Raw genomic sequence first — 13,924 nt, forward strand, 5'->3', positions numbered from 1 at the left:
CGAGCACTGATACTCCGTAGACGCTTTCCAGACAGGTCAGCAGTCAATCACAGGACTGACACAAAGAAGGGTGTAAGAACACCCAGAAGAGAAATCAAATGATCAGCCTGTAGCACCCCTGCTCTGTAAATAAAAGCACTTGCTATATGTTCTTTGGAAGATAAAACGCCTGCATACCCATCGTTCTCCATCATACCTTTTATCAAGCAGACGTTTATGTCATTAGCCTGTGATTTTCTTTGTTCATATGAAAATGTACATTTAGCAACAGAAGGATATAAAACTCAGAGCATTGGGAAAGATAGGGATGCCCTTTATTACATATTACAGCTTTTTCTCAAATCATTCAACAATATTAAAATAGTATTTTCTTTAGAAGTGAACAACTTACATCATTTGCATGATGCTTTATGTTATACAATGGCCATGAACATGTTGACTGTTGAGACATACAAAGGGCCTTTAGTTTTTATAGTTTTCTCACTAAATAGATTTGAACTTACTGGGCCACATCACAGTTGACCTTCCTTTTCTTGCTGTTGGATATGTTGTACCAAATGACTAGTGTTCGCTACACATGTCTACCAAACAACAACTGTCCAAGCATAATTTACAGTAGAAACAGTAGCAAGGCACTGCAAGTCTGTCAAACGTTGGATGTCTTTACATACTATACCAAAGCACTCTACCACTGTCTGAATCTAAGGACTAAGAATTTTGAATGGTAAATCTTCTACTACTTATTATTGTAAAATATGTGTCATTTGCAAGTGGAAAGCTTGACCGTAGCAACAGAAACTAAAGGGTTGGGGCTTAGGGATCAGGCTTTTTAAACCCATACATATGGGTATGCACTTATTCATTAACTTAGGTCAGGTGCAATTCATCGTCATTTCTCCTCTAACGGTAATGGTATTGAATGCTGATTGTGTTTTAGCAGATAATATTGTTTATTAAGAAATAAAAGAATTAAGGGTCAAAGTTTAATGCTTTAAATGTGAGTCTCAAAAGCTTCCATCTGCCTTTTAGATGGACTAAAAGATGTTGAGGCATCTTTCACAGAGGGGCTCATCTGGTCTGCAGGCTCAGAAATCTGCAGGTCACATACTGAGAATGGACCTCTTCTCTCAGGCTTCCACTCTTCTCTCAACGTTGTGTAAAAATCTGTTCCTGCCTCTTCATGACTCATACTGTGCACCTGAAATAGAAACGGACACAATGGTTTTCAGGTCCATCCATTTATAGTAAGAGAGGCAAGAGGAAAAATTAAAAATAACAGTAATTTCTAATCAGTTTCTATTGGTTTCCATTAAGGACTGATTTCAGCCCACTGTGAAATTGCTTGAAATTAGTTCCCCATGCAGCTGCTTAAGGTTTGCGGTGGGATGAATATTCATTGTTTATTTCATTATAATTGACACTCACCTTTTGGATTGCAAGGTGACTTCAATCACCTACTATACAATTCTGGGAGGACCTTTGGGCTTATCAATGTAATTTTGATGCTTCAAACTGATGTGTTGTCTGCTATATTGTCTAAATAGTCAGGGATGAGAACTCTGGTCTTTGTTTGTTTGATTGATTGATTTATTTGATGATTTAAAAAAGCACATATAACACTGCACAGCAGTAATTCTATAGGCCAACATTAAGAATCTCTGAGGATAAAAACACAATAATGTCTAAAAGCTTATTTCCATTGTGATCCTCTAGTAAAACACTTATCAAGCCACAAGATAAAACAGCACAACAATTGAGACAAGTGCAAACAATACAATCAACATATAATAGCAGGCAGCAGGGTAGCTATGTCAACATGCTATTTGCTTTCTTTGTTATAAAAATAACAAAATAGAATGGAAACTGAAAATTCTTCATTTGCTTTGTAGCCATTTCTTTAACGCCACTATAAACGTGTTCAGTGAAACACTCAGTTTCAGATTTTTGGTCGGATTATTCCACTGTACTGCTGCACTATAGACAAATGTGTTTCAAATGCTGCATATGCCCATCCGTCCACATCAAAATACTCATTTCTGCAGACTGTGGAGGTTATACCAGCCAGTCTCATGTTATACTCATGAGGTTCACTTTTTAATGGGATTTGTGTCATCCCACCGCCATGAAATGAACATCACAGGGATCACCACACTTGTCTAAAAAGAAAAAGTGTTCCCTTTCAGATTCAGTAGCTGGACTGTCTGTGGATGTGCAGTGGCAAGCGCTAAAGGAAGTGGCAACAGAATATTTTCCAATTTCTAGTAAAGCTGCGAAAGAGTAAAGACTTTTAAATGTCGGCGAGGCTCTTCCTTATGGACAAAATTAAAGCCAACGAGAGGATTTGACAAACATGAAGGTAGCACATAGTTCAGTTACACACAGCACACAGAGAAACAAGCCAACTGCAGCATAAAGGTAGTTCAGGTGTTGAATACAAACCCCTTGATCAAACAATCTCTTCTTTTGTTGTTATGGTTTGTTTTGAGGCTCACTTTTCCTCTGCCAAGGCCGGTAGAAGCAGCATCTTTGACACAGCTGTGTTCAAACCTGCTGTGTTTACAGTAATTCTGTCAGCCTTTGTACACTGAGTGGGAGGTGCAAACTTTATTCCCAAATTAAAGGTGCCTTGTAGAGTTGTATTGTAAACAAGCAAAAGTTATGTTTTAATTGTATATCTTTTCCTTCCTCATAAAACATTTGTAAAGCTGATTTAGTTTTATAATGCTGCTGCAGTGTTTACATTCATGTTTGCTTGCTAACAGTCTACTTCTTTCTCGCTGCAAGTCTTGGCACATTACCGCCACCTGTCGATCAGTAGAACAGCGACGTTGTATTGCGTCACCCTCGTGCCTGTGTGTGTACATGAAATCAAACAAAACAGGGATCCACTCATAAATACATTGCTCTATAGCGCTGCTAGTGGTCAAAAACTCCACAGGGTACCTTTAAGAATGTATCTATAAATACTTACATTGAAGAATACTATCATCCTAGATACAACAGGCAATTAAGATTACAAATGAAGAAGAAATGTAGACCGTAGACATGTACATTAATAATCTACTCACATACATACCTGGACACTCTAACTGCTCTTAACTGCTAATTTATGTTAAATGTCACTTATTTATTAACTGTATAATAACACAATACCATACAAAGTCCTATATATCTATATATCGATCTTTATTTATCTGTAGTTTATTGTTGTTTACTGTCTGTTTACTTTTTGTAAAAATATTTAGCTAAAAGTTTATTGTTATTCTTATACTGTATTTTTTTTTCTATACTGCATTTTTGATACCTCTTTATTTAAAGAGTGTTTTGTAAGCTGCTAACATCTGCTGCTGGAAATCTAATTTCCTTGCGGGATTCATCCCAAAAGGATCCATAAAGAGAAGTCTAAGTCTAAGTCTAGTCTAAGTCGATTTAGCCATTCAGCCAGGGGAGGCGAATAAAAGGTCTGGCAGGAAACTCTTAGGACAATTGACAATGGCACGGCTGTGCAAAGTCAAAAGAAAGACTAAAATTATAGTAAGCTGCAAAGTTCCTTTCATGTTATCTAATTAAAATGCATATTACCTCTCTAAGCGCTTTTTCTGTCTCTTTCAAATTGACTGACCTTTTGACCATCATTATCTGCTTTCTTTTCCTGTCTTCAACAGCTCTTGTCTCTACGTTTTTACCTTTAGAATTGTACTGAAACACATGTTCAAGAGATACACTACACAGCAATATAGAGAGATATATTATATTATATCTTTTGTACTTTCAAACTCAAACTCCCTTGTGGTTATGGTGATCCAAGACTGTGGCTCTAAAGTCACCCTTGTCTGTGATTAAAATATGAAAGTGTGATTGTTGAGTTGGGATTGGTTCAGGAAATTGCAAAACAAACTAGGGACCATCTTGTGAAGGGATTACACCAGCTGCAACACCAAATCAGACCAGGACCGTAGAATAGGGGTGTGGGGTCAATGGCCCCTTTCCGTTCTTCCTACTTCCGGCGCCCTTGTTCAAACCCAATCCATATTTAAAAACAATCTTCATTATGTTAACTACAATCCTGCAATGTTTCGTGACTGCATCTTGCATGGTTGTAGCGCTATCACAGAAAACAATACCATCCGTTGCTGTCACAGCTGGTAATCACGCTGAATTTTTTTTATATTAAACCATTTTTCTTTACCTCCACCACCACAGTAGTTGGCAGCTGACAGGGGAGGCTCGGTGATGGTGCCGCAAGTACAGACCGACTCTGAGCCATTTGCACTGCAGCTAGCTGGGTGCAGTTACAGAAGCAGCATCTAAAAAAAGAACTCTCGTCACTTGCTAAAGTTTCTTCCTGGTCTCTTATTTGTTTTGGCTTTTGGCTTTTTTAACCATGGTAACAAGGATGGCTCTTCTCTGTTTTCTCCACAGCTCCACGGGACAAACTAAACCCAGAAGATCCATATGACTGAGACGTGAAAGATTGTTATATACGTACACTGTAAAGCAAGGATTGAGATGCTGGTACAATTAGAATGAACTAAGAGACCAGAACAGGAAAGAGGCAGGGGCGGAGAGAGAAATTTGCTTAATCAGTAACTTGAAGGAACAGAGGAGTGAGTTTATGGGCTGTCACATCATGCAGACTGAATAATCAATCACTTGCTAGAAGAGGGTTGTTACTGATCAAATTCAGACACTAAAACATGTCGATGAACAATTTGTCTTGGTTGCACACGCAACCAATATCCATCTTTCTTGAAATAATTATTTGAATGTGTGCTCATAGGCACCCCATTAGTTTCCAATTATCCATAAATAGTTATTCTCATGCTGCTAATTATTGCCACTAGGCCTGGGCAATATATCGATATTATAGATTTTGGATATCGTAATATTGTGATATGACATAAATGTTGTCTTTTACTGGTTTTAAAGGCTGCATTACCGTAAAGTGATGTACTTTTCTTACCAGACTGTTATAGCTGTTCTATTATTTGCCTTTTCCCCAATTAGACATTATGTACACATTACTGATGATTATTTATCTAAAATCTAAGTGTGAAGATATTTTGTTAAAGCACCAATTGTCAACCTTAGAATATCGCTGCAATATCGATATCGAGGTATTTGGTCAAGAATATCGTGATATCTGATTTTCTCCATATCGCCCAGCCCTAATTGCCACAACATTTAATTATACCAAAGACAGATTCATCAGTCAGTCAGGGATTAGACCGTATACTGCGGAGAGGTATACAAAAGACTGTAGTAAAAGAAGATTTTTGAAGCATTAACATCACCTAAAAGGTAGAAATCCAACAAATTGCAATTAAAGTTAATTCTAAAATTTGCTAAAATCATATTTAAAATCACATCTCATTTATTTAGTTGGCAACAGCACTTTGTTGTTTTAGTTTTCCAGGGAGTAATGTACTCATGACTATTTCTAGGCTTAGCGCAGTCCTGAAGTCTCCACTGGCGGCCTGGAAACCTCTATATCATTATCAATGTGTTAATTTTACGAGATTAAATGTGTTAATTGGTGAGCTTTAGAAGTACTGTTAGGCGGATTTTGTTACTGGCAAACAGTTACAGGCTACCTGTTTCCATCTGTTTCCCATCTTCATGCTAAGCTAAGCTAACCAGCTGCTGTCTGTAGCTTCATATTCACTGTACAAACTGAGAATGGTATTGTTCTTCTCATCTAACTCTTGGCAAGAAGGTGAATAAGCGTAATTCCCAGAATGTGGAACTATCCTTTCAATAATCACAATATCAAATCCCACACCCAAATTAAAAAAATGCATATTCATGTCTGCAAAAAGTGTACATAGATTTTGAAGTTTTATTTATCCTCACTCCAAACTTTAAGCAGAAATGTTGGTTGGCAACAACTTCAACAGCATGTAAATTAAACTTAACCTTAAATGTAATTAACATGAGCTGAAATACTTTATTAAGCACCTCACTGCATTATGTAGACTGTAATGGATCAAAGATCTGAGGTTAAAAGACCACAGCAGGGTAAACCACGCAGAGTCAACTGTGCCAAGGTACTGTAAGTGCCGATTGCATCAAACGCTGAATATCAATGTTACAGGTTCCTAACACTCTGCATATTATTTTTCTCCACATGAGAACAAATCATTAAACTAAAAACAATCATACCAATCATCTCTGCATTGCAAATGGTGCTATTCTATGTCTTTCTGGAGGAAAATTGCTTTTCAGTGGAAAACTGTGTTTTTAGTGTCAAACATGTCAGGGGCATTGACTTGAAAACACCTTTATAGTGAGGAAGATTGTTGAAAGCGAGCACTCAATGACGTGGTTGAGGTTTAAGTGTACTGTTCACCGTGTCATCAGTTCTTTGTACATATATATATGGAATCCTGTTGACCTTGACATTTCATGTCATGTATTCAACAAATAAACAAGATTCAGACTATCATTTTGCATAAAGCTCAGTATTACAAAAGAAGCTTAACCTGTGGGTTCCATCAAAGGAGCTTTCATTAACATGTTGTGAAGTGGTCATTGAATGGAGGAAATATGGTCTCAGAAAATATAAAATACAAATAAAAAAATTAAAATACCTTTATTTTACACGGCAACATGTATTTAAAATGACGTTGCGTTGCGACCGACACAGGTCTTCATCAGGGTCATTGTCAGCAGTTTTCAGTGATTATTTAAAATAAATTACACAGCTCTGGAATGACTGTTACTACCATGTGTGAAAAGGAGCTGGGACATGAAAACTGGCCTGATAAAGACATTTGTAATATGGTAAATGTTTTTATTACAATATTGATGTGAAACAATGATGTCTGTTTAAACACAATGAATAACAATTATGCCTATTTTACCATCTCTCATTGCTGTGTATTACAAAAGGTTTGGCTGATAAATTGCCACACAATCATCTATCCTCTTGATGGCTCTTCAAACCTATTTTCTTTCATCAGCAGAGCCCCTGGGATTCTCTGAGGCAGAGTGAAAAAGAGTACTTAAACTGAGTTGACAAGTTGTTGTATGTTTTTGGAGTATTTTTTTTATTTAAGGCTTTAAAAATGATACCTCACCCAATAATTGTTATCAAAAACTGCACTCTAGACTGCTCCAATGTTTTCCAGCAGGATGGAAAGCAGGTCACTTTTTAAAGCTCTTCAGTTAAAGTAGTTTGACAAGAAGAGGTCTGGAAACACGCCAGAACCTCGACAGTTTGTGAAGCAAAAGGAATCATCCTCTCAAAAGGTTTGACGAGGCTGGCTGACGAGACAGGCCATGTGGTGAAACATCGAAAAATCGAAAAACAGACAACTAGCTACCCTGCTGTTGACCATGATATTGAAAAAAACATTTGAGTTAGAATATAAACAGGAGTCTGTCACCTTTAAGCTAAACATCTTTCGATATCTTTCCATAGTAAATGAGGTGACTTCAGTTACATAGATGGATGGAGGCAGTCCACATTTACTCACCATCACATTAATAATTTTAACTTTAATGTTATACCTGATAGATATTTGGAGTAATCTTAACAGAGACACTGAATAATATGCTTAGTTTAAACTATTTTATTGCCAAATCTATAATTTATTATGGGTTATGTTCAAACTGAACCCCTATGTGTTAAAGCGCCTATGTGTAGGATTTGTAAATGTCGGACATGGATCTGACACTGGCTCAAACTAAAATGTATGCCATCACAATCAATTGAAAGATGTTTTGAAAATAGAATTTCCCTCTAAGTCATTATTATTTCATAAAGCAAAAATGGTGGCCGGGTTGGCTCAGTGGGTAGAGCAGGCGCACATATACTTAGAGGTTTAGGCCTCGACAAACAGGTCCAGGGTACGAGTCGACCTGTGACGATTTCCTGCATGTCTTCCCCCTTTCTCACCTAGCTGTCCTGTCAATTAAAGGTGGAAAAGCCCAACAAAATAATCTTTAATAAAGGAAAAAATGAGAGGGTTCAAATATTTAATACGATACACATTGGAGAAGGAAGAGGCAAAGAGCTCTCCAACGATTACCACAGGCAGAAAGGTGTTTTTTAATTTGGTATCCATTTTTTAAACCCATGATTAGGTCTGTTTCACCAGAGAGGTAACTGGCATTACAAAACTATAACTTATCTGTGATCAAATGTCCCAGCCTCAGGGTTCACTTACTAGGTTTATGTTTAACTACAAGTTTTCTTCAGCAGATGAAACTTGCTCAGGTATTATTATGTGACCGGATATACAGTATGTTTAGAACATACCAGGCATGTGGATGACTGCAGAGAAGTGGAATATAGTGTGATAAGTTTCTTTGCTCATTATAAATAGTTTTTCTGCTGCCAAAACTTGTCAAATTTGTAACTGTCATGAAATTCATGACACAATTGTTTAACAGCCACATTTTAAGGAGTGTAAGTGATAATAAAAAGACAGATTTTGCTATTTTGCTATCACTTAAAATAAAACTACTGTGTGTCACTATATAGGTTTGAAAACACACTTTTTCACCAGCCTACCTTTTTATTGTCAGTCGGGTTCTTGGCGACAAACTGCCTGAAAGGGTTTGGAAGAAATTCTTCTTCATCCTCGACTGTCAGTCTTGGAATGGCCGTCATTGGGCGAATAACCCCAGGCTTTGTCTGGAAGGAAAGATTCAGAGTTTGACAGCAGAGGTGAAATCATTCCTGCTTTCTAAGACACTTTACCATCATCCGTGTTAGAGCATGTTGCATTAGGAGACTAAACTTGAATATGTACCTTTTCCAGATTAATAAGCTTTCTTTCCACACCGGTAGATGGGTGCAAGCTGCATACAGACGCCTGAATAAACAAAGAAGAAGAAAAACATTTTGTTAGTGTCTCCCATAAACCTGAAATACTGATAAAAGAAAGCACTTGAAGTACTGAAGGTTATTGCAAAGGCAAATTAAATGATCTCAAAACAATGAGCTATTCCTTTAATGTTGTTGCAGTTAGTCAGAGGTTGACAAACATACATCATACTGTAAGTTCTATCTTCAACAGCATTTACTCTCCAAAGAGTGAGCCTTGGTTCATGCAGGCTATATCAACTCAGTGTTCTGATTTTTGAAGCAGTCAAATTCCTGATGGATAATATTCTCTTCATATCTTTGAGGTGTAGCTCCCAATACAAGTGTTTTGAATGATAAAATGTTGATTTGTCATAGCGTACTGTACTGTCAGTAGTGGGTCCTGTGAGAGTAAAATCCAGAGAAAAATGTTTGCCTTTAAACAAAACTATCTTACTCTTACTCACATATTTGGTTTCACGTCCCAAGGATTTTGTTAATGATGAGTTGTTCTGCTGAAGGAAAGAATTAAATGTCTTAAACAAAACAACAGAGTTACAAAAACCTCTTCTGGTGAGGAATTGGAAAGATTTCATGTGAAAATGACGTATGTTTTTTTCCCCCCTAGAAACCAGGAAGAACTTTTTCCCTTGATGAATAATGAACAGATGTGTTTTCATTTCTCGTGCTGATGATTATATAGTCAGAATTCACTTTTATCTCACGTCCAGTTTGTGTTTCAGTAAAACACAGCACATAGCACTGGTTTCCATGGCTCCAGGGTCACTACAGTTGTGCTTTTCCTATTTTCTATTTAATTTAACTTTTTTGATTTACAATATTAGTCGTAACTGTATTGTAGCTGTTCTTTTACGTTCTGCATGCTGTTGGTGAGAGATGTTATTCCTTTAAGAAACTTGAGTGGCAAATCAAGAGTTTAGGAGCTTGCCATTCTTGTCACATGCTGTTAAAGAAACACACTTTACCTGCAGATCAATGTTTGTAGTCGGTGACCTGGACGGCTGCTGTGACCGGGATGTTTTGCTCTTAAAGTAAAAAATAATCACTCTTAATATTCAATAGACAAACAAATCAACATTTGCAAATGTTTAATTTTATATGATGTAATCCTTTGAACTCACAGTTGGAATGGAATTTGCCAATATCTCATCAATAACCGCATAAAGCTCCTCTGACTGCTGCCGGAGCTCAGCGGGTGAGCACATCTGTAGATAATGTTTGATGTTAACAGGTAGTTGTGTGAAGTGTGCAGTGCAAACCGGCAGTAATGTTTTCATTAATACCTCTGCGTGGGTGTCTGCAACACCTCTGTCCAACCTGTCACACGGACTCTCTTCTCTCTCTACTTGCTCGTCTATTGTCTGTAAATGCAAAGCAGAGTGGACAGATTGAGCTCCTTGCCAAGACCGCTGCTCTCTGTGAGAGATTATACAGGAGGCTTAGACATTGCAGCAACTCTTGAATTCATATTCATCCACTCTGTATTCTTCTCAGACATCTCTCCCTCCTCCACAGCTCTAAATGTAACATACTGCAGTGTAAATGACAAGCAATATGCCATGTTTCTCTTTGAGTCTGTTTTGACCTTTACAAGGGTTTAAAAACAAGACATCTTGCTTTATCGCCTGTAAATCCTTCTGAAATAAGTTTTCTGTCAACAAATGTTTGCAAATACAAAAATGCATTTCTCTACAAAGCCTGACACATTCACCACATAATGGTCCAGATGGCAACATTTGCTAGAGTGCCTGCATAAGGCTTGCATTAGGGTTTCATATGGATGGTTGTTAGAAGGATAAGAAGATGAGTTAGTCGGACAGAGTCAAGTGAACTCACCTGCTGATCCAACAGAAGGGTGTTTGTGGGAATTGCAGCGAACGATTTGTAGCTTAACTTTATTTTGTGTGTCTGGAGTTCATAGAGAGAGAAGAGCAGACAGTGGAATTAAAATTAATTCAAATTTCTGCATTTTACTAAAGATAGACGTTATAGAATATCTCGTGGAAAGTCATCATATGTGTTTTACATATCATTAGGCATGCTTTATCTCACAATGCCGCAGGCTACTAATCATGCAAAAAAGTCAGTCTTGCTCAAGATGCCCAACAGTAAAGTTACAACCAACTTTTTCACACTGACAGGCAACATGGCTGTGTCCCACATCGACTTATAGTTCCCTGCTTGCACTAAATAAATTGGATTTCTGAATGTTAATACTCAGATGTTACTTAACTTCAAGCATGTATTTCCGGCCTAGAAACCAGAGTTTTAAATCTGCTATATCAATGTATGATGATGGTTCCCTCTTGCTTTAACATATGGCATTTCAGATATGTCAATCATTACAATCCAGCAAACAGTAACAAACTGTTTGAAATCTCTGCGAAGCAAAGATCTATAACAACATCAATAAAAAAATGCTATGGCAAACATAAACAGAAATCTAAAAGCAGAGAACAGCACTTGATATCCAGCTATCAAGTGAGAGAAATCTGTTTTTAACTACATAGCGAGGGAGAACAGCATGTCACAAGGAGCATAATAAATAATATTCTCAGTTAAAGCATGCATATGGCAAGCAGAGTGGCTACCTTTCTTTTTTTACCCTCCCTGTCACTGCAGTCTGATATTCCACTCCCAGGCCTTGGGGAGGGCGTGGAGCGCATGGAGAGAGAAGGGGACGGGCTGAAGTCTCTGATTGGTGGAGCAGGAGAGGGCGTAGGCGTGGGGGAGTTAGTGGGTGAGGGCCATCTGGGAAAAGCCATGGGTGTGTAGCGGGAAGGAGACAGACAGTGAGTTCTGTGAAAACCAGGTGATGTTTTGGAATCAGGGCAGCTCCTCTCTGACTCACACCTTTCTGTGGTGTTTTGTACAGGTGGTGATGCCGTGTCACAGAACATTGTGACACCGGGTGAGCGTGATTGAGAAGGCTGAAGCCGAGGAGGAGAGACAGAGGGAGACCTCAGTTTTTGAGAAAGCGAGTGAAGACTTGAATTTGGCAGGGGACTCCATTTCTGGGCCACAGAGGTCTCTAACTTATTAATATCTTCAGGGGACGGGGAGATTACTTTTTTAAGGTTGTTATCTGCAGGGCCCTTGAGGTAAATGTCAGTGATGATGGGCTTCAGCTCGTGGGACTTGGAAATGGACATGTATGGGTGTTGCAGCCTTTTGGAAGTTGCACAGTCTATTCTTTTATGCTTTAGTGGGGAAACAGAATTGAAGTTTGAGCAAAATTGAGGCAGTGGCACTCTCGGGAGTGTGCTCTTTACAGCTGGTGGTGGTGAAATAACATGCTCCCATCTATGCGCACTGCTTGAGCATCTTTTCGCTCGAGTTTGAGGGCATGTTCTACTGAGCTCATTTGACTTTGGTGGAGGAGCTGTGACACTTCTAATAGGCTCCCTGTGAGCGTGGCTCTGACTATCTATAGATGCTGATGAGGAGAACCGAGAGGAAAACTCGAGGGGAATGGAGGCCACACTGGAGGCTGCTGAGCATGCGTTACAAAAAGACAGGGTCACGGGGCTAACAGGCCAGCAGGGGGTGTAAGGCCTCTGCAGAGCAGGGGAGAGGACAGGAAGACGGCCTTTTCTTAGGATGGCAGTGAGGAGGGAGAGTCGGGTGAGAGGAGGCCGGTGCCGGGGAGGAGGAGGAGGAGACTGGGGACAGACAGAGGAGGACAGACTCTCGCAGGATGAGAAACAGGGGGTGTGAACCAGACTAGAGCCAGGAGCAAGAAAGTGCCTCTTGATCTGGACGACAGTAGGGGAGAAGATGCCGGAGCGGACAGATGAGCAGGGAGAAACAGTGCGGCTGAAAGAAACAGGAGAGGTGAGAGAGGAAAGCTGCACAGCCGACCAGCTCTTCTCTCTGTCCAAGTCCTCTGAGAGGATGGACTCTCTGGATGAAGCCGGTGTGGGGAACAAGTCTGCAGAGTTTGTGGGGCTCATTCTGTCTTCTGACACAGACGCTATATTTGCAAAGAAACCCGAGCTAACCTCACAAAGTCCAGAGGTATCGTGACTCTGCCGCTGGGAAATGCCCCTGTGTTTATCAACAGCTGTTTCCATAGAGGCTGTCCCGGCAGCTATATGGTTGGGGGTATTTTCAGACTGAACGCTGACTGAAGGAAAGGCTTTGGTTTGAGAGAGGCTCACGTGATCTGTTGAAGGCTGAAAAACAAAAGAGCAAAGTGTGATTAGCTTTTTTTTTATGCGTCTCACTTTAAATTCTTAAAAAGCTAGCGTGACCAAAATGTGTGCAGAGAAAAAGAAAGAACTTTGATGAAGTCTATATCTGACACCAACACAACAAAGAGTAGAAACTATGAAACTTGTTGGGTTATTTTCATATTGACTAGATTCTAATTATACTTCTCAAATTTGAAAGGCAATAAATGTCCACCTTGGACTGTTACATCCATTTATTGTATACCCTGACAATCCCTTTATCTATGCCAACTTGATAAGAATATATTTATCCTGCAAATATATAGACAGATATATTCCACACACACACATGGACAGGTATGTGAATATGTCAGTAACAAAGCTTTCAGCCATAGTTTCCACATAACATTAAGTGTGCACGTGTTGTACTTACTTGAAGTTTTGTCCCTGGTTGGAATGTGTTTCCTGCTCCACCCTCCGCAGAGTCTTTTATAAAGACTATCTCTGCTTTGAAAATCTCCCTGTCCGACATGATCTCCCCGGCTGTCTTCTCATGGGACACTGTTAAGTTCTGACAGGAGGAAAATGAGGCAAATGTTTAGGAGGAACTGAGCAAGTGAAACCTGAGAAAACCCGAGGTGAACTTCAGCGAGCCTCTCTGAGCTCAGGGGGTGTGCTTGGTTTCACCACACCCCACCACATGGCAGCCCCACACATATAATACATATGTACATGTAAATGTCCTGCTGACGTCAAAGTTGTACTATTCTCATGTGAAGAACTGAGCAACTGAGGAGAAGCCAGCCAGTACACACTAATTTAACCCTAGCTCATCCTGGTCCCAAATCTATTCAATTCAATCAAATATGAAAATTCAAGCATTTGTGTCCCAAAACCAATAAAATTCAGCATAACCTTC

At 39.2% G+C, this 13,924-nt stretch overlaps 1 protein-coding gene across 7 annotated transcripts in view; it reads right to left on the minus strand.

The window, feature by feature from the left end:
- Window positions 1-292: 292 nt before the first annotated feature.
- mlip (muscular LMNA-interacting protein) overlaps window positions 293-13,924 on the minus strand; it is a 43,397-nt gene continuing 29,765 nt past the window's right edge. For 2 of the 7 annotated variants that reach the window (XM_028603353.1, XM_028603351.1), the window contains exons 3-12: window positions 13,439-13,576; window positions 11,425-13,008; window positions 10,670-10,741; window positions 10,117-10,194; window positions 9,955-10,038; window positions 9,799-9,858; window positions 9,280-9,327; window positions 8,760-8,822; window positions 8,519-8,641; window positions 293-1,198 (exon numbers count right to left, since the gene is read on the minus strand). In XM_028603353.1, coding sequence (XP_028459154.1) covers window positions 992-1,198; window positions 8,519-8,641; window positions 8,760-8,822; window positions 9,280-9,327; window positions 9,799-9,858; window positions 9,955-10,038; window positions 10,117-10,194; window positions 10,670-10,741; window positions 11,425-13,008; window positions 13,439-13,576 — 2,457 coding nt within the window. In that variant the 3' untranslated portion in view covers window positions 293-991. Of the gene's footprint in view, window positions 2,851-6,577; window positions 7,910-8,518; window positions 8,642-8,759; window positions 8,823-9,279; window positions 9,328-9,798; window positions 9,859-9,954; window positions 10,039-10,116; window positions 10,195-10,669; window positions 10,742-11,424; window positions 13,009-13,438; window positions 13,577-13,924 lie in introns of those variants that run through there. The other 5 variants (XR_003694721.1, XM_028603352.1, XM_028603355.1 and 2 more) reach the window with 5 other exon arrangements.

The sequence above is a fragment of the Perca flavescens genome, chromosome 17, assembly GCF_004354835.1.
Source record: "Perca flavescens isolate YP-PL-M2 chromosome 17, PFLA_1.0, whole genome shotgun sequence".
NCBI lineage: Eukaryota > Metazoa > Chordata > Actinopteri > Perciformes > Percidae > Perca > Perca flavescens.